The 20,074-nt window shown below is 43.4% G+C and overlaps 1 protein-coding gene across 3 annotated transcripts in view; it reads right to left on the reverse strand.

Annotated features, from left to right (window-relative positions):
* LOC144717875 (receptor-type tyrosine-protein phosphatase kappa-like) overlaps positions 1–20,074 on the reverse strand; it is a 132,749-nt gene that overhangs the window by 107,585 nt on the left and 5,090 nt on the right. For all 3 annotated transcript variants that reach the window (XR_013585156.1, XM_078593622.1, XM_078593621.1), the window contains exon 2: positions 876–1,001. Coding sequence is in view for 2 of the 3 variants with exons in the window: in XM_078593622.1 (XP_078449748.1) it covers positions 876–1,001 (126 nt within the window). In the remaining variant the exon portion in view is untranslated. The remainder of the gene's footprint in view (positions 1–875; positions 1,002–20,074) is intronic.

Below are 20,074 nucleotides of genomic sequence, written 5' to 3' on the forward strand. Positions count from 1 at the left end.
GGTTAATCACATCTTTCTTACTCTTTTTCTGCACCCATGTTGGGGGGACTGGTCTACCACACTCACTGACTGCTTCGACTCATTCGTAATGTGTTCAACCACCACACTGCAGGTCACACCACTTCTCGTTCTACTTATTACTCCGCACTGCGCAACTTTGGAATTTCCTCCCTTCACACCCCCTCCCCCCCAGTTATTCAAAACCTTGCTCAATTCAATAAAAGGCATTAACGACTTGCATAGGTTTTTACGGCTGCGCTGTATAGCTTCCCTCATGTATGTTCGGATCGTAGAGCGTCCTGCTCGGCATGATGCCCGCGGTTCCGCTCCACGTGCTGGGGTCTTGTTCATCGACTCAGTTCTCAAAGATGCTCCCGGCACGTGTAGCGAAACGTCAGACATCGTGCCCGGCAAAACACGTGGCACAACCCGAAATCACATGAGAGAGCCAAAGGTATGAACTCTCATCTAATAACTCGTTTGGTTTGCTGTTCTTCCCCCGGCACCTCCAACTAGCATGGTTGGTTACGTATGGCGCGAACGAAGTTCAGCATAAATACATCTATTACACTTTTCGATTTAAAGCTTTCGTGACTGCAGGGATTCATCTTCTTGGTTCTTTTGGTAAAGTCACGTAGAATTGAAATAATAAAATAATAAAAATAAAATAATAAAAATAAAACATTATAAAATATTATTTTATTATGTTTTTCTTAATTATTTTATTATTTCAATTCTACGTGACTTTACCGAAAGAACCAAGAAGACATCTATTACACCTTCAATAGGGCTGCTTGTGGCAGTTTGGGCCTTTGGGCCTGTGCTCAGCAACTCTTTATTGAGTCTGTCAATGCTGTCACGGTCAGGGCTCTTACCGGCGTGTGGGATGGCTCCCTCCAACTCGGGAAACTCTCGCGCGTTCACTTGCTCCCAGTCGAAGGTGTCGTCCGTGTCTTGGCGGTATCCACAGGCCCCGAAGTCATCCTCAAATGAACAGCTGCCTGCGACACAGAGAACGGCGGAATGGTAAAGGTGGAGCCCCGCAATTACTTGGTCACACCACTGCCATCTGTGGCCACAGCCTCCACGAATGCACGGGTGGCCAATCTGTAACAGTCCCCATGAGTTCTGCAATGAGCCAAGTGTGTGTATATATATATAACAGTTTTAGCACAGCATGGGAGACATTAATTATTTTATTCTTTGCTACTGTGATGGTCTGTGCCACGTTATGCCCCTTCGATAGAGCCGCATGTGGTGGATTAAATAGTCGTGTGCGGCCAATTGGCCACAGCCTCCATTAGGAGCTCTTGCGAGCCTCGACAGAGAGTCTTTGGCTTATTCTTCCACGCTGCTCCTTAGACATCTTGGAAGGAGTGGGAGTACCCAAACGTTATCCCACCACATATGAACTGACGATCAACTGTGGTGTACACATTGACAGTATAATGCTGGGTGGACAGTGGCGTGGGGGAGGGGGCATTTCAGAAACCTGCTTTTGTTTAAACTGCCATGAACTGGTAACCTCTGGATTTGCACGTCCAGTGTGATAACCATAATACCTCCGCAGAATCCCAAGGAGAATAAACAAATGCCACAAACTGGGCCAGGAAGTGAGAATCGATCGTATCTGATTTAACGTGGGGCAAGGGAGTATTGAGATGGGAATCCTATTGTTTTTGTTCTCTTTGGTTCTTTCGGTAAAGTCACGTATAAAGATAAAATAATAAATTAAATAATAGCATACGACGTTTCGATTGCAACACAAGCAATCATCATCATCAGGTATAAAAGAAATAGCAACAAAAATCTAACCAGAAAACTATAGACAGACATATAAGCAGACAGATATCACAAAGATACATAGAGAGAGAGAGAGAGCACACATCGGCACACAGAGAGAGAACGTCTCTGTGACGAGGCCTTAAATAGCGAGAGGGGGCGGAGAGGGGGTGGGGGGCGGTGACGTCGCTCATTTCAATTCGCACCTCGGAGTAGCACGGTAGGCTTCGTGCGGTGCGAAAAAAGTTCAACGTACAGAGTAAAAGCACACGTAAAACTCAGACCACTTTCTGTTTCAGGCCACTCTTCTCTGCAAGGCATATGCACAAAGGCTCGCGGTGGTTGGGCGAATTTGCCACCACTCTTGGGTGACACCTCTTATTCCATGTAAAGGTTCGCATAATAGGATGAAGCATTGTGCCGTTATAATAGGATTTTACACAGACGATTTGGGGTACTGGAATGATAGTGGGTAAACGGATACGAGACGTTTCCCTAGTATTTACCTTCGGTGTCGGGGGGGGGAGGTTTACTGAAGTGCTTGCTGCAAAGTGATATTCGAGTTGCCTTACTACTTCGACCAAGGAGGCAGGGAACGAACAAGGCATGTGCCGTAGACTTGCGATATGCAGCCTGTTCTTTGCTCACACTAAGGCTGTAGCCATGTAAATGTTTAACCTTGCACCTGTGCATAATCTCCAATGATTATGACGCTCGAACAAAATCGTTTCCTTTTTCTCTCTCTCTTTCTCTGTCTAGCTTTCATTAAATATGCAATACAGTAAAATGAAAATTTCAGTGCAATTCGAATTGCAAACAAGTGAACATTGCCAATAAGTAACAAATCATTAATTGCAATTCAGGGTTACGTAATTAAAATTTGCGTTATAGCACTGCTCTCGATTAACATAACAATAATAAAGTCCCCATTGTGTACAGTGAATAGGCTACTCCCAAGTTAATTTAAATTGTGTTCTTTTGCAAAATAGTTTTGTTCAATTCGCCTTCATGCATACAGCATGTCCGTTGTAGTAGTAAAAATAATAAGAAAACTTTACACATTTCCACAAGAAAAATCAATTTTGCTTCCAAAAAATATTCTCTATTCAATTTGTCATGGAGATGGCTGAAATGTCAGCCGTGCTTCCATGTCACTCGGAGACAATGAGACACCACTAGCTTCACTGCCACTCACGCCACCCCATAAGATGCACGCAACGAAACAACCTTAAAAAGGTGACTCCAACGCCTATAGGAAGATTCAGAAGCATTTTTCATTGATTTTTGGAGGCATGTATTTTTGTCGAAGAAGGTAATAAGTGAATAAAGTAACTCAATACACTGATCCAGCCAACCCGCTAATGCATTTCGACTCTAAAGGATGGTATCAGCCCGCATATCTTGATTGTGCATTCAACCCTGTAAAAGCATATGCGTAGAATACACATCTGAGTGCCAGACGTCACCCATATGGGGAAATGGGCCTAAAAGACCTGCGTCTATTTGCTGTGTGGCCTAAGCACATTCCACAGAGCTAAATGCGAACAAATGTTCGGAGAGCTTAGTGAGCTCACATGACATAATATTCAATGCTGTATAAGTATTTCAGATTCAGTCAGCATGTGCATTTTTAAGCAATGGAGCAGACAATGTCGCGTCAGCTCATGAATAGTACTTTTTTTGCTTGTTTCGGTGAAACCACCTTTTCGTGGTAACTTATGATTCATGAAATCATAGTTTTCTATAAATATATACGCACACATGCTGACAAACATACACACCAACACAAACACAGGCCTAACAAGAGCCTACAGCTGTCCTTTCGCTATATATGCTCTGTACATTTAAAACAATACGCTATTTCACTCGAGGCAATGTTTTAACAAGAGAGCACTCCTCGTCCCGCAAGGCAAAGATCTAACAAGCCACTAGAGACACAGCAGTTTCCCATTTGTTGGCCAACTCATTTCCACAAATCCTACAGAGGCACATGACTTCCCAACTGCCACGCACCTTAGAGTAGAATAAAAAGGTCTAACCCATGCACACACACTCTCGACTATGCACTGCATGCACGTGTCAAATTGTAGCAGCTTTACACCTCTGGATTTTCTGTTTGCACATAGTCACTTTAAGATGTTTTCTTGTTCATGTCTTTGTTTTTTGTCTGTTGCGGTTGCACCCGATTCAAGAGCCGAATGGCTCACAGGGCTATACCTAATAAATGAACTTGAACCTCTGCTTCTGCAGTCCCAGTGAGACCCGGCAAAAGCATGTTGGGCAGGGACCTTTTGAAGGGCTGGTGTAATGCCATTTAAAACAACAACAATAATTAATAACTGTTTAAAGTAATTATAGGAATGGCGTTTAGCTATCTTGGATGAGTCATGCAGTTTTTTTTCATGTTGACGCCGATTAGCCTCAGATTTGCAAGTTATCTGCGATGGAGTTTACCTCGTCCTAATGACAAATCTGCTGGCCTAAACAACTGTGCTATCTTATCTTTCTTCATCAGCGCATGTTGATTCTCCCCACTAAGTAGAGTGTATGTTCACTTTAAAGGTCACGGAGGACAGGATATGCAGCCATTTCCTTATTCACAACAAATGTGATGAAGGAACAACCTGTCCTCAAAACATAAAAGTGAAAAATAGAATTTTCGCTCCCAAGTAGAAAAACTTATGACTGCCAAATTTGCCCGAGCAGATTGTTTTGTTTGTTATGCCTTACTTTTTGTTGCAATAATATTCCTGTCGAGAGCTTTACAAGAATAAAACCTCCCTCGGGCTATCTTGTGTGTCTAACACCTTCCACACCTAACAGGGTAAAGGTTAATTGAATTGTTTCGGTGGTCAATATTTCATTTGAATCTATTAGCTTCGTGTTGGAAAGAGGACGTCAGGCAAACAAATAAAAAAAAGAACTCGTTCATTTGTTACTCCGAATGGGGATAAAGTGGCCAGGAAGAATGGGATCCAAGTCATGGCGCTGTCGTGGCCCATGGACTTGGCCATCGTCGTTGAAACTCTCACATTGCGAGAGAAAAAAGAAGTACAAAATCACGCCAAAGTAAGCTACATCTGTTCGTTATTCTGAATGCTGACCTAAATACTTGTGCTTCACTGTGCCCTGTTTAATGTTTCAATGCATCCATTGTTGATCCAGTGAGAGCTCGAATGGTTTATTTTTATTGTATTTTTTTTTACAGCACGTGTTGCTGGGTTTTTTTCCTGAAAAAAAAGCGTCTCATAATTTAGATAATCACACCTCTAGCAATGCATTTATTTTACTGGAAATAACTGGGGTGTTTTTTTTTATAAAGTTCAAACCGTCATTTTTGTACCGCATATTTTAATGTCCTTCTTACTCCAACTTAAAAGGTGCAGCCATTGCAATGACTTGCTCTGGCCACTGTCGATGACAGGGTCTCCACCAGAGGGATCTTTAGAGAACCCACATTCAGAATATAAACATTGCCTACTCTTCGACGCTGGTCAGGCATCTAGGAAGAGGTGGAAGTACGCGCACTTCATCCCACCACACGTGGCATGCCGATCAACCACCCGTGGTGGAACCCATTTATATTGGTCAGAGGACAGAGGCCGGGAGAATTTAAGAAACTTGCGCCATTCTTTCAACTGCCGCGCTGAGAGATCGATCAGGCGAACTCTGGGTGGCAGGTTCCTGTGCGCTAACCGTTGCAACCACGGCAGCATCCCCGCACTTAGGAGCTAAGAACACACACAGCACACAGACGATAGGGAACCTCGTTCGCAAATTGTCTGCTGATAGCTTGCAATGTGACTTACATGTGCTCACAAACTTTGGTCACGTTAACTGGAGCACTGCGCGACATCCATTTGTCGAACAAGCCAAGCGGACATTTGACTGATGTGATAACATGGGGGGTGGCGAGGAAGAGTAGCAACAAGTCACTTTAATTGTAATGGTCAACTGGCAGTGCTGAAGTCTGTAATGGTATCGATTTGGATAACAGCCTTGCCTTTTGTAATTAAGTGACTCAAACATCTGGCGCCATCATTGAGTGTTTCTTTGCTTGCAGGCATTCCCAGCACGCGCAAATGCACATACACAGAGAGGAACAGACTCGCACGCATACATGCCCAAAAAAACATGCACTACGACGGGCTGGTCACACAGACAGAGGAGCAATTACTGTATGGCAATACATCAATGTGAGGATGAAACGCTACGGCATCTGGACGGCCCTTAAAACGCGAGGGAGCGAGAGAGCATGTTGCAGAGAGCGCCGCCAGAACATTTACATCCTGAACAAAGAGCGGAGACAGGTCAGTGGCACAAAACGCCACTGAGACGCGAGCATGTGTCGCACAAGTGGAATAGGAGAATTCATTGAACTTTTCAGCGCACCGGACTTGCCAATCCGAAGGTTGCCAGTTCGATCTCCCAGCGCGGAAGTCAAAACGATGGAATTTTCCCTTTAAACAAGCCATAAACAGTCAACTTTTTTGGGTTAGATCGCGTAAATATATAAACGTCAAATTTCGATTTAAAGCTTTCGTGACGGCAGGAATTCATCTTCTTGGTTCTTTCGGTAAAGTCACGTAGAAGGGAAGTAATAAAATAATAAAAATAAAACATAAAACAATTCTCAGCGTCGCTTCGACAGACCTAGTTTTCACCTGAGGACGGCTGCTTGCGTTGTGGCCGAAACGTCGTGAGAATTGTTTTATTATGTTTTATTTGTATTATTTTATTACTTCCCTTCTACGTGACTTTACCGAAAGAACCAAGAAGATATATAAACGTTGTACTCAGATTGTAAATGTTGTGGCTTGGCTCTCCAACACACCGGTGTGCTGTACTAGTGACGAATTGGCACGTTCTGTTTACGTGACAACCCTTACTAGTTGGCTGTGTCGGGTGGTGGCGGGTTTAACGACACATTTATATGTTTACGTGATCTAACCCAAAACAACTCTACTATGGACGATATTGGTCGTGAAAGCCTACGTGTTAAATCGACTTTTTATTGTATTTTACCAGATAAGACCCAGTGAGCTGTATGGCTCTTTTTCAGAAGCCACCTGGCCACAAATGAGAGCTTAACGAAGTGGCTCATCGTTTGTACATTTATAGCAGCCAAGTACTCTGAACGCACGTTGAATAGCTGGAGGATCCGTAGAAACATCCACACGGCCACGGAGAGAGAGAGAGAGACATGCAAACTCCAAATAAATGCCCCCCTCCCCCCCCCATTCCCCACCTCTGTCCATCCAGCAATGCGAATGGGGTTTGCCGTATTTAGTCGCCGAGCAGGTTGTATGTGGTGACTAAAGTATGGGGACTCTCAACTGTTCCAAGACATATGGCAAAAATACCTTCCAGAGAAGCTCCCTAGAGACCCCTCGAGTGGAGGAACTTTTGCCAGCAGTCGCGTGAGCCAGCAGTTGCAGGGTTGTAACTTAATATTTTTTTACAATTAATTTTCTGACTACAGAGTGGGTAGTTAGGTGGAGGGGAGGAGAGAGGTTACGCAGATAATGATCATTGCTAAAAAAAACATACTGCATGTCTTATTCGTGAAAAAGGAAATCTAAAATAAATCCAACGCGTTTCAATGTGTGTTCTTTGAGACTTCGGTGCAAAACACATGGCCACTATTTCACAAAACAAATGCTGACCAAGGCCAATTGAAATTCTTCAATAGCCTAAGATATACCGAGCGCCCATGTGATTTCTTTCGGTGCAATTTGTGGAAGGGTTTATGGATCAGCAAAACGGTGAAAACAAGGAGCACGGAAACCCCATCCTGTATTTCCACGTGAAATGCTGGCTCTCCTGCAATTCCTTCCGTTTCCTCAACGACATCAGGCGGGAAATATCACCTGGTCCAGGGGCATTGAGGTTCACCATCAATCAATCGCTGGAGATAGGGGCCCCACAGCAACGCGGACGGCACACGCTCATCCGCGTGCGACGGACAGACAAAGTGAATATTTGTTACGCTGTGCTTCCTTTGAGGAGCTGCTCTTCTGAGCGAAAGCAATTCGCGGCCTGAAATTATTTTATTTGTACAATGAGTGTACATTTTCAAAGACAGACAGAAACAGCGAGACAGACATGAGGTGTGTGTGTGTGTCCCCTTCTTCAAAGAATATTCTACGCACACCTATGCGCAACTGAGAATAAACCCACTTTTACAACACGCATTTTCGTTATACGTTTCACGCAACCTTCATACATTTTTACAAGACTATATGAATGAATGCGATGTGATACAGTCGATAGAATTAGCTGAGAAAAAAAAGCACACACACACGGCCATTCATAGTTAACAATGGCTTTAAGTCCAGAACACGTGTGTTCGTGCAGCACACACTGCATAATATACTTTGCACATTTGCACATGAATGAGCGATGCGGGGTCTCAGCCTGCAGATTTGATGTTCGTGTTGCACCCGTGCAGCCAACTCTGGACCTCCCTACTAGCCAGGGCAACCGGCCAAGTGGTGGCCCTGGAGAAGCAAGCAAGGACGGTGGTTGATCACGTCTTTACGAACTTTAGTTTAATCACCTGGCCTAACACCTAAAGTACATGTGTCATGAGCTTGACCCAGGCCGAAGCTTTATCTGGCTTTGCCAGGTAAACCTTAATGGACGTTCTCAACGGAAGGCACGCGTTCACTGCCAAGGCGATCATGCGAACGCAGCACCTCGGCAGACGGCTGATGCTGCTAAATGCTTACCGACTGACATTTTTCTATTTGGCGTGCAAGCAAGACAGCTTGGACATTTTGTCTGCTCGTGACTGGGGGATTGGATGGAGTTTGCAAGACGCCCCCCCTGTTTGTGGCCCACAAGTCATGGCAGTGTTTCCGTTTCGTCAGAATGTTAAATGGATCCGCAAGACACCCCTCGGCAATGCAAGGAGAAGGCTAAACGCTGCTTCGGTTTTAAAGCACTTTCGCGTTGCTTTCAGAGGAAAGATGAGACGATGTGGTGAAGGCATTATGTAAATGATCCATCACGGAACATCTACTTATGTAACATTTCAATGCTCTGTTAACGTTGTTGCATGGTTTAAACGCGACGTAATAACCGTGATTTTCTGACCGCAGCATTCGCTGTTTACGCGGGAAATTGAATAAATAAGCAGCAGCAACTAACGTTTCACAAGTCGGTGGTTGGGGGGGGGGAGAAACTGAATCTAGATGGCAATAGAGCATGTTCCACTTGTTGACACCAGATGTGCATTAAGTATCCTTGCCAGTATCCTCATCTCAAAGTCAAGGGCCTCATTTTTGGTAACCATTGTACACAGCGATATACAATCTGCTCACAGAAGCCCCCTTCAGGATCTACATGAATGCGAGTCTGCAGTTTATGGAAAATCTAATTTGTGAATTCTGAAAATAATTTGAGGTTTGCCGAGGAATTTTTGGAGTGGCTATTTCATGCTACCAATTAAAACAGATTCAAAGCACTGTAAATAAATGCTGAGCTTTGTGATACGATCATTATATCAGAAGCAAAGCCATAAACCACACTGTACAGCGACGTTCATAGTGCACCTATTTACCAAGATAAAATATCTTAACAGACTTCATTTGAATGAGCACTCTGAGGCATCAACATTAGCAACGTGAAAACCAATAGAAATTTGGCATTCACTTATAACAAGGTTGCAAACCACTGACAAACAATATACCATACTATATAAACAATGGAGATTCATCTTCTTGGTTCTTTCGGTAAAGGCACGTAGAAGGGAAGTAATAAGATAATAAAAAATAAACCGTAATAATATGTTTATAGAAATAAAACATAATAAAATAATATTTTATTATGTTTTATTTTTATTTTATTACTTCCCTTCTACGTGACTTTACCGAAAGAACCAAGAAGATGAATCCCTGCAGTCACGGAAGCTTTAAATCGAAAAACAATGGAGATATTGGTAATGCAGTACCTATTATGCATTTTTTTTGTTATTTGTAACTTAACTGCAGATATTTGACCATTTCGGATTTGAGCAATGACAATAGCAAAAGCATCTTGTTTACTCCTGAAAATGACGTGACAGGATCTCAACATCAAAATCATAGTAGACGGCGGGCAGCTTTGGAAAAGCCGCATAGCATTACAGAGTGCCTGTGAGAATCAAGCACGCTCACCCACTAAGCTATCCAGATTCCCGAGGTGGCGACTACACGTTTCTATCAAAGGTCCCGTACCTTTATTGTATTCCGCATTGCTTAATGTGTTTGCAGTTTTAATACCACTTGTCTGGTTTTGACCGCACAACTGTAAGTGTAGCCACTATTCCTTCTGTCGGAGTGTGTTGTTGCTCACATAATTGTGTACACCTTAACACATGTTCGCATTTACATTCACGCTCTTCCTCCCACACTCTGCCACCACCCCCATTAACCTGAACCATTTTTCACGCCGTTGTTTTAAGATCCGCACTTATCCTGTGCTCTATCTCAGAAAAAATAAATCATCACTCATTTGAAGCGAGCAAATACCTCGCTTGTATCCAGCCTCAAGTCGCCTGGCGTTGGATAAACACACTTTGTTTGTACATGTGGCCAGGCGAGCCATAACTGTGGGAGCGTAATAGCCCTCTAATGACTCCTTCCCACGGAATCAGTGCATCACGTAGCCCCCAAAGTCCCAAACGGAAGCTGGGCCTTTCAATTGCTTGCACGCAAACCCTATGACGCCCGATTGCATAACCAGGAAGGACACACATCTCAAACCTCACCGATATCTCACATCATCAGCACAGTCAACGGTGTTTATGATATGCTCAGCAAGCACGGTGCCCAAATGTAAGGTGAAAAAATTATAAAGGTCAAGCTATGCAATTTCTTGCTCACACCACTGCTGAATGAAGGGTCTCCACTAGAATACATTTTACGGACTCTTTCGCATTGGCAAGAAATCTCGGAAGACTGTTTACTCTTTCATTTACCAGGTAAGGGCCACTGAGCTATATAGATATTTTTCACAAGTTACCTGGCCACAAATAATAGCTCAACGAAGTGGCTTCGGTGGACATTTATAGAAGCCAAATACTCTAAACACATGTTTCTAAATTTGGAGGGTAAAAGCCGAGGACACGGAGAAAAAATTAACCCGTAAAAACAAAGTTTTTCACTAGAAATCCTTTATATGCGTGGCGGCTAGAGTCCTCTCGTCCTCTGGCTTGAGATGGCTGCCACCTATGGGTCAGATGATTGCCTGCCACCATTAAGCAATTGGTAATTAAATATAATTTATTTTTTCCTAAAAAGTGTAAAATTTTGGAAAAATATTTCACGAAAATAAATTGTCACGCACAACGAGTCTGTGTGCAAAATGTCAGCTCGATTGGATCACGGGAAGTGGGTTAAAAAACGACCGAAAGATTTGCACGGTCGTAAGCACGCAAGCAAGTGAACTTAATATAAAGGATTTAAAACTCCACGTGACTACAGGGAAGAGAGAACATGCAAACTCCAAACATACAGGAGCCAGGATCGGGATCAAACCTACGACCTCCTGTATACCAGGCGAGGTCGTTAACATCTCACCACTGTGTGGTCGTGCCACACTTTCTCCAACTTGCGACCTGCATGTCATTGACTGTGGTGTAGCCGTTTACTGCCGGGTGGACAGAGGTTCAGAGATTTGATAAACTTGCAGCAGTGTTTCAACTGTCACAACGGCGGGGGGGGGGGTCGAATTGAAAAGTTTGAGTGTGGTCATTATTATGCTGTGGCGGCATCCTTGGTGCACACATGTATCGCGTCTAAAACCCTGGATTGGAAACACATTTGCTTATAGCCCTCAATACAACTTCATGCCGTATCGAGCATATACGAAATCTGCTGTTGATTTACTGCCATTGTACGGAATGCCAGCAAGTTCTTTCACACGGTACTCGAAAGTTTTATAAAAAAAAGTGCTTTTGGATCCCAACTGCCCAACCTGTCTGTCCACTCAACCATAAGACCCTGTTGAGCCTGGTAAAAGGAGCTCTCTTTATTTAGGTCAGCCACACACGAGAATGGCTCTTGGCCCAAGTAAACATTCCAGCTACCTGTTTAACAGGCACGTAAGGTGGTGATGGTGATGTGGTGGTGGTGGGGGGGGCTGTGTAACACAACATCAGGGGGCATGGGAATTTTTTCAATCCAGCAAATCTCTTTTTCACAGGTAAACCAAAAGGCACTTCAATTGGCACTTTGCGGTGTTCACAAACACACAAAAGAGGGTTCCCAGCAGCAGCAGGAATTCACGTGATTAGCTTTCCGAGGAAACTCAAAGAAACTATAGATGTGTATCGAATTATTTAGCTGCTGCACAAGACTGCCACCATTGAGTGCTGTGCAAAGTGATGAATGCTGATTTTTGGATACAATTATTTAATGGGAGTAATTGAAATTGCAAATGTTTCTTATCTCCGCCATCTAAAGTTTACCTCCCCCCCTCTTTTATATTGTTAGTAAAAAAAATGCTTCAGCTCTAGCAAAGGCTGCCAAAAAAACACAATAAGCCACAATGTCAGTCCAGCCAGCCATGAAATTGCCACCTCCAGAGAAGGAAGGGAAAGCGAGATACCAGCTGCCGCGCACAGAAGCCTTCTCCGCTGAACTCCTTGGTCAATTCACAGTGACCCCGTTTTCATGCCAGTTTTCTCTCTTCAAATCGCAAATGATTCTAGCTTTTTGGCTGTTTTTAACACCTCTCACCTGTGACCCGCCCCCTCCACCCACTCCCCCACATTTACAAAGAAATAAATTAAAAGTTCTGAAGCGAAAACTTGCAATATGTGCACGCAGAATGTGAGTTTGGTTCCTTTCCAGCGCTGTGAGATTCTGCCACGAGCTTTTTTAAGGGGTCCTTCATGAATGAGGTGCATCGGAACATTGCTGTGGCATTACAGTGCTCAGACTTTGGTGTCATCAGTCTACAGCGAGCACCTCGTACCAACATATGCTCGCAATCATCTGCGCAGGTTCTATTACTTGTCATCAGCTCACTGGCACCACAAAAAAGGCACTCAGACACCAGTATCCCACACTCAGTCATGCAGCAGATGTCTAATGTAACACTCACTCAAGTTGAGCCTCCACAAAGTAAGCCTGCCCTGTGTGCTATTCCACAACTGGAAGTGAAAAGAGTAAAACAATCAAGCTCTGACTCTTGTTTAAATGTAGATGTATACACCAGAGGTCGCAACCGGGTACCTGATACCCTACCCGATACCCTACCCGATACCCGGCTACCCGGCCGGGTACGGGTACCCGTTTTCGATCCTGGTGCAGCCGGGTACGGGTAGGCCGTGAGTCACTGGTGAGTAATTGTTTGTCACTCATTTCGCAACGTCTTGTCTCTTCTCACAATTCAAGTTCCTAGAATAAACCCACCCGCGCCTGCAACATGGCTTCATCCCAGAGGTCGCAATCAGGTACCCGATACCCGTACCCGGCCGGGTACGGGGTAGTACGGCTGGGTACGGGTACCCGTTTGCGACCCTGGTGCGGCCGGGTACGGGTACGTGTAAGGAATCAAAACCCGTTTGCGACCTCTGGTATACACGCAATGTTCTGGGAGGAATCGTACGCTCTTGCTTGAGTAGATAACTATAGACGGAATGTGTGGGATACAGCAAATGGTCCGTAGAACACATTCAATGGGAGCAAAATTTAGCAAATACAGAAGGAAATTAAAAACAATTTGCATGTTGCATTCAAGATTAAAATGCATGCCACACACACTGAATGTAGACAATAATGTGAAGCAATAAATATGCATGGTGATTGATCTAAGGAAGACAATCCATGATAAATGATATTTTGGAGCCAATTTAAATTATAATTGAATGAGGTCCCCACACAAATTTCAGTCATACAGGATGTTTGACCTGACTTCAACAAGCTGGTCAATTCGGGTTCGTGAAATTTGATCCGAGTACCAGTTTCAGACATTACTTGAAACCAATGGTAGCCGTGGCTGGGAATGTAACTCAGATTGCTCAATTCAAAGTTGTGGGCACTAACCCATGTGCCACCACTCCAACCCAACCCACAAACAACAGATATAACAAATTGAATACTATTAAATAAAGCAAATAGGAAAACACATTTTAATGTTCAAAAAATATTCTTAAAATACACTTCATTAAACATGTGATTTTAGCACTATGCTATATTGCTGAATATATAAGCTTCCAATTTTGTCCCATGGGAAGTTAAGCTCCCCAATTGTGCAGACAAAGGATGGACCACCTTCAGAGGTAGTGTCTAAAATTCTTACTGAGGCTCATCATAAAAGAACAGCTGGCACACTTGTGAAGGCATTATCGCAGAGGGACATGGCCCATGTGTGGGCAAAAATTGGTCTCTGCGGGAGATAATGTGGCCGATAGGGAGGCAACGTCACTTCATCCAGTGATGTCAAAATGTGTGTGTTGGCAGTTTGCTAAACTTGGCTCTGCATACAACCGTGAAGAGTGTTCAGCTTGGTGATAGCAGCTGCAGATAGCTTTGGCACTGTATGTATTTAATAACTTTGTATGCTGGATGAAAAAAAAACTATTTCACAATAGCTGATTATTTTGGTAGCAAGCCTAAGACCTAAAAGGCCTACAACGTCGTACCCCCATAATGAAACTAGATGCAGAACAGATGTGCAAGCTCACGGGTGCACATCACATCACACGGCACAATGTGAAAATCCTGGCGAAAGGCACATTTTTCTACGCGTTTGCAAGGAAACAATAGGATGCCAAATTAACAGCGGAGTGCACAGGTGCGTGCATTCAGCCTTTAACACCGCAGTTTGTGTGGCGCTAAGTGAAGTGTAGAGCCACAAAGTGCACGAAATCACCTATCTGTCAAAGCAGCGAATTATACATGGCGGCAGTGGACAATTAAACCAAACAATTATTGCACCGTTGCATTTCCACTTGTCAGCAGCCCGTACTTGACGGGGAATGTACAATATGTGCATCCCGATGACTTTCTGCTGTGATTGAGCTCACACAGCAAGGGAGGGGTGGTGGCTATGCAGAACAGCCCGATCACATTTAAAGGGTTTGGACAGCGATCGGCTGGAACACAAAACCTGATGCTTAGTGTGGCAACCCAATGTGCCATAAATCCCTTAACATCCGTAAATGGAGGTCAGCTGTGTCACAGCATGAAATCTTGCGAAGTAACATAAGTCAAAGAGACCAATAACTGCCATCTCTAAATCCTTCTACTCCCGCAGCAATGTTATAAAATGCCAAATTGCTCCGTAAACCCGTCTGCCAGGTGGGTGCGGTGTGTGTGTGTGCGTGTGTGCGCAGCGTTAATAAAAAATAACATTTTTGCTGAAAAGGAAAGTTCCATGCCTCACAACCTAGACCGTGAACAGCGTTATTGTATTCGCGTGTCCACTTCTTAATTTGAGTTGTTTTTAAACTGATATAGCGTGACACTATCCTTGATTTGTGGGCATCATAGTTGGGAAGAGGACGTTAAATAATCGGTGAATTTGAAACGTATAGCATTACATTAGCCAGGCAAGGAATGGAATACATCTGAGAGTACATCTCCCAATGAGATGGAGCCGTGGAATTAGCTCTTGTACAGGAGCTGGGTGGTAATGTTGCTTAGATAATTAGTTGTGGTCGGTGGATTTGGAGAGGCCTTCATCCTGCAGCGGATTGACCATGGCCATTGGTGATTTTAGCCTAGACGGTCACTTTACGTTCACTGAAATGAAAGTTAAGGTATTGCACCCGTTTTATATATGTGTGTGTAAAGGCAAACTGGAAAGTTTATCTTTGATTTATTTCGGGGTATTTTTTTTCTTTTCTGTTAGGCAGACAAATGAGTTTTCTTTTATTTCTGCTCCAAGATCAATTTTAGATGCGTGTCCCAACTGGAATTTGACTTCGACCAAAACCAACACTGATAAGGCATTTATTTAACAAAACAGTTGGATGCCAACTATCTTCTGAGCTCTCTGGGGAGTGACCAATCATTGCCATGAACACAAACAAAATATAGACAAAACACAAACCTCAAAACTGTACGACAAACAGATCAATGTACCTTAAGATTAAATTTCCACCTTCAAAGGAAATGGGACCAAACCTTTTTCTGTGCCACCCACATGCTGCTTGTATATGCTCAGGTAGCTTAAAAGTTTAATCAATCAGCGGACCAGTGGGTAAAAAAAAGACCCCTGGGGGAATATACACGTGTCCCTTTCAGTGCAGCCTTTCACCTGAAGGTCTAAGCATTTCTCTCTTGCTTTACCCTCTTCTTTCAGAGGCTCGTGGTCATTCCACCTTTACGGTTCCCTGCACCTCTTCCCGCAACGGTGCTCGGGTTAACAGGGCCCATTGGACTTCACCACTCACCGTAATTTAACCATTACACTGCCTGGATACCATCCTTCCTACCCGATGCATCGCATGTTCGTATTGTCTCCTTCAACTTGAACCGTCTGTTCTCCCAGTTGCCACCCCCTATGCTCATTCTCCATTTCTTTCAATTTGTTCTCATTCCTATTCTCTCTCGCTCTCACTGGTCTGGGGGGAGAATAAAAAAAAAACTTTCGGTGTAAGATTGTATTGCTTTCCACCTGACATCTTACTTGGAGCATCTGGTCTCATGCAGCAAGCTACCGAGACTCAGCACTGCATGATATATCAAATCCAGCCTTTTCATCTCACAGGCAGAATGGATGATAGTTGCTATCACCATGCTTCGTGTTTCTGTCGACGTTCAGCAATCCCCGCGGCCCATTATGGCGTTGTCACATTATTTTGCACGTAGAATAACTCGCGAAACGGCCAACAAACCGCTCGAAAACTTGACAACATTTCATACATTTAATGAGAAATGGTCTCTATTTGACACTGATATATAACATAAATTGCAATTACTTCAAGGGGTATATGAATACTGCTAACATGCCAGTATTAGCACGCAGGTATCTAGCCAATTTACAAGATGACATTGGTACACTTTCCAACCGGAGGGATTAAATGGCAGGTTGCCGCTATTTAAAGCCCTTTCACCGAGTACCAAATTCTCAAAGCAAAAATGCCGTCAAAACGTGTACCCTTTTCGAACGTTCCATAAAGCGGTTACACGCAACTTTCAAAGTCGGTACGCGGTAACAAGAGGTTTACAAAGATCGGCAGCCTACTGCTTACAACGGTAGGGTTGGCAGCTATGCACGGGGCATAGAAATGGGATTTTGGAAAATACCGATTTGAAAACATGATGGTTCAATTTGAAGCCTGCGAAGGATTTATAATCGGTATGTAAAACGCTTGCGTGTGACGTTGTGCGTGGCAGCTACCCTGCCTCGCAAAAGGGATGTAGAGTCTTGACTTAAAGCTTTCGTGACTGCAGGAATTCATATTCGTTGGGTCTTTCGGTAAAGTCACGTAGATAGGTTCAAATAAAAAAAACAAAAAACTACGACGTTTCGATCGCAACACAAGCGGTCGTCATCATCAATCGTCATCCTCCTGACGACGATCGCTTGTGTTGCGATCGAAACGTCGTCGTTTTTTTGTTATTTTCTTTGAACCTATCTACGTGACTTTACCGAAAGACCCAAAGAATATGGGATGTACAGTGTTGGGCAACTGCCCCTGTGCTGTTCAAGTGCACGATGTTATGTGCCAACAGAAAAAAACGCACTGGGTCGTTGCAATGTGCAACATCGTTTCTGTAAAAGACTGAACTGCATTGATTTTGCATGTTCCAATTTCTCAGCATAGGTATGAAGCTGCTTGCAATAATGCATCTTTTTGTCAGACTTTAATAGCCATGTGCCATATGAATATAATTGAAAAATATATTCTGCAATCAATGCAGTAATACAGCTCAGTGTTATGAATGGGACCAACGAACTACGAAACTTAACATACGGTTATTGTATCTTGTAGGTTTGCTTTTCAAATGCAATACAATATAAACAGAGAGGGGGGAAATATCACCAAGATTCGGCTTATAAATGTTTATACAGTAATCCCTCGCCACTTCGCGGTTCAAGTTTCGCGGCCGCAGTGCATCGCGGATTTTTCCAACCGATTTAAAGGCCTCATTATACCTGTGCAGTAACACCATCATCATCATCATTCATCATCACATTCATCGAACTGCACAGGTCTGTCATCGTCGTCATTGTCATCGTCGTCGTCGTCATTACTGGAGTCAAGTCTCAAGATACTACTGTCATTGGTGTGTAGAACACCATAATACGTATCGTATGAGAGAGAGAGAGAATGTATAATATTAAGGTTTTATAATTAAATAGATTAAAGTAAAAAATATATATAAAGTATAAATATACATATTTTAAACATTCTGGTACCCACACACACATATACGGAAATTCCTAGGGGGCCAATCCTACTTCGCGGATTTTCACCTATCACGAGGGGTTCCGGTCTCCATTAACCGCGATAAACGAGGGATCACTGTATATATATTACAAACCTCCCCTTGCTATCGAGACGAGCAAGATTGTACCGTGTTCACTAAGTGCGCATTATCTCTGTTTGCACAGGAGCAGCTCGTGCACCATGCGCGCATCTATTGCGCCAACATCCGCAAATAGCGACAAGGTGTGCTGCTTGACCATGCGGTGAACAGCCGCCGCAATTATTTCTCACAAAAGGAACCTGGGGGACGCGAAGGACAAGCCCCACCCGTTGACAGAAAACGAAGGTGGCTTGGTTAGCACGCAACACGCTCGGTGACCACGCTGGAACTGGCCGTGTGTAGCTCAACAAGATCATGAACACTCTCACTCCAGTGGCTTGCTCTGCAATAATTTAATAGATTAGCAACAATACATCACTTTGGCGGGGGGGGGGCGGGGGGGGGGCAGAAATGTATTGACCAATGAAATGTATCCTTCTGTAAGAAGAAGAAAAAAACCCACGTCATTTTTTAAAACACATTCCCGAAACAGGTAAAGGTGCAGTCCTGCTATGATTTGCTCACAGCACTGCAGTCAGAGGGCCCTTCACTTGAGCCATCCAGGCCTGCTCTTCCATGCTGGGAAGATGCCTTAGACAAGAAAAAGGTAGACATGTTTATCAAATTAATAGCTCAGAGGCTCGTTAATACAAGTCAAATTTTACCTAAATAGTCACTCCCTTGAAATAGAAACTGAGCTACCACCTCGTTCTGCATGTCTGTCTGTTTCAAATGGAATGAGAATGCTCCGTTATACGGCTCATACCCGTGTTAGTTTTTACCAGTTTGATTTTTTAAAATATTGACAATATAAAATAATTTCTCACGGACACACCGAGATTCAGAGCTAGTTCTGAATGCCCCCGCATCTCTTTACGGGGGCTTTGCTTGAAATTTATTGCACCATTCATAAAGAGGATGGTCACTAAATCTTCAATTTCAATTAAAGCCATTTGATAAAAAAAAATGTTCCTCAGTGCTCAGGGCACTGCATGCTAAGCACACATTGATCTTGCAATTACTACAAAGGCAAACAGGCAGACTGCCTGAAATGCTCTCTGCCAATAAATGTAAAACTACTGATTGTACAACATGCTTTCTGACTACAATGTAAATGTGAACGATGTAATTGCTGTTCTTATTGTCATTGTTTTCTTATCCTGCATTTTGTTTTGCAAGCAGACATAACGTAAGTTAAGTTCTCGTACGTCTAAAATAATATAACTAATTGAGACTGTGGCTATTGATTTCAGGAACATGAAAACAAATATTGATAAAATGAATAAATAATGAATGGAAAGCTCGGCTATTTTAATTAACAAATAATTTAGATCTTCTGCATTATTATATGGCCCTATTATAATAGGTCCATTGAAACCGTGGCCGGTGGCAATATGAATGCAGCCTTCAAAAGAAAATCAATTTTACAGAACGTTGTAAATGTATCCATTACATCATATTTTGAAAGAGACAACATAATCAACTGCCTCAAATTGCTGGCATTTAAAACAAAATAATTGATAGTTATTCCATTAAGATCGCCGCCTCTGGCCATTTCCCAAGAACATAAGCAGCATACTGAGAAGGCATGCAACACATGAATGCATTAGAGCAGTTTGTGTTTGTGTGGGGGGGAGGGAGGGAGAGAGAGAGAGAGAACTGCAGGAGCGGAGGAAAGCAGGGCACCCACAAAGGGACTGGGGTTAAATTGAAGGGCACTGCCACTGCGAGATGAACCGGTCTGAATGTGCCCAGTGAAAAGCAGCACACCTGGCTATGACAAGGGTTTTTATTTTATTTTAGGCCGGGTATGCAACAAC

Source organism: Lampetra planeri, chromosome 4, assembly GCF_965212315.1.
Source record: "Lampetra planeri chromosome 4, kcLamPlan1.2.h2, whole genome shotgun sequence".
Lineage (NCBI taxonomy): Eukaryota > Metazoa > Chordata > Hyperoartia > Petromyzontiformes > Petromyzontidae > Lampetra > Lampetra planeri.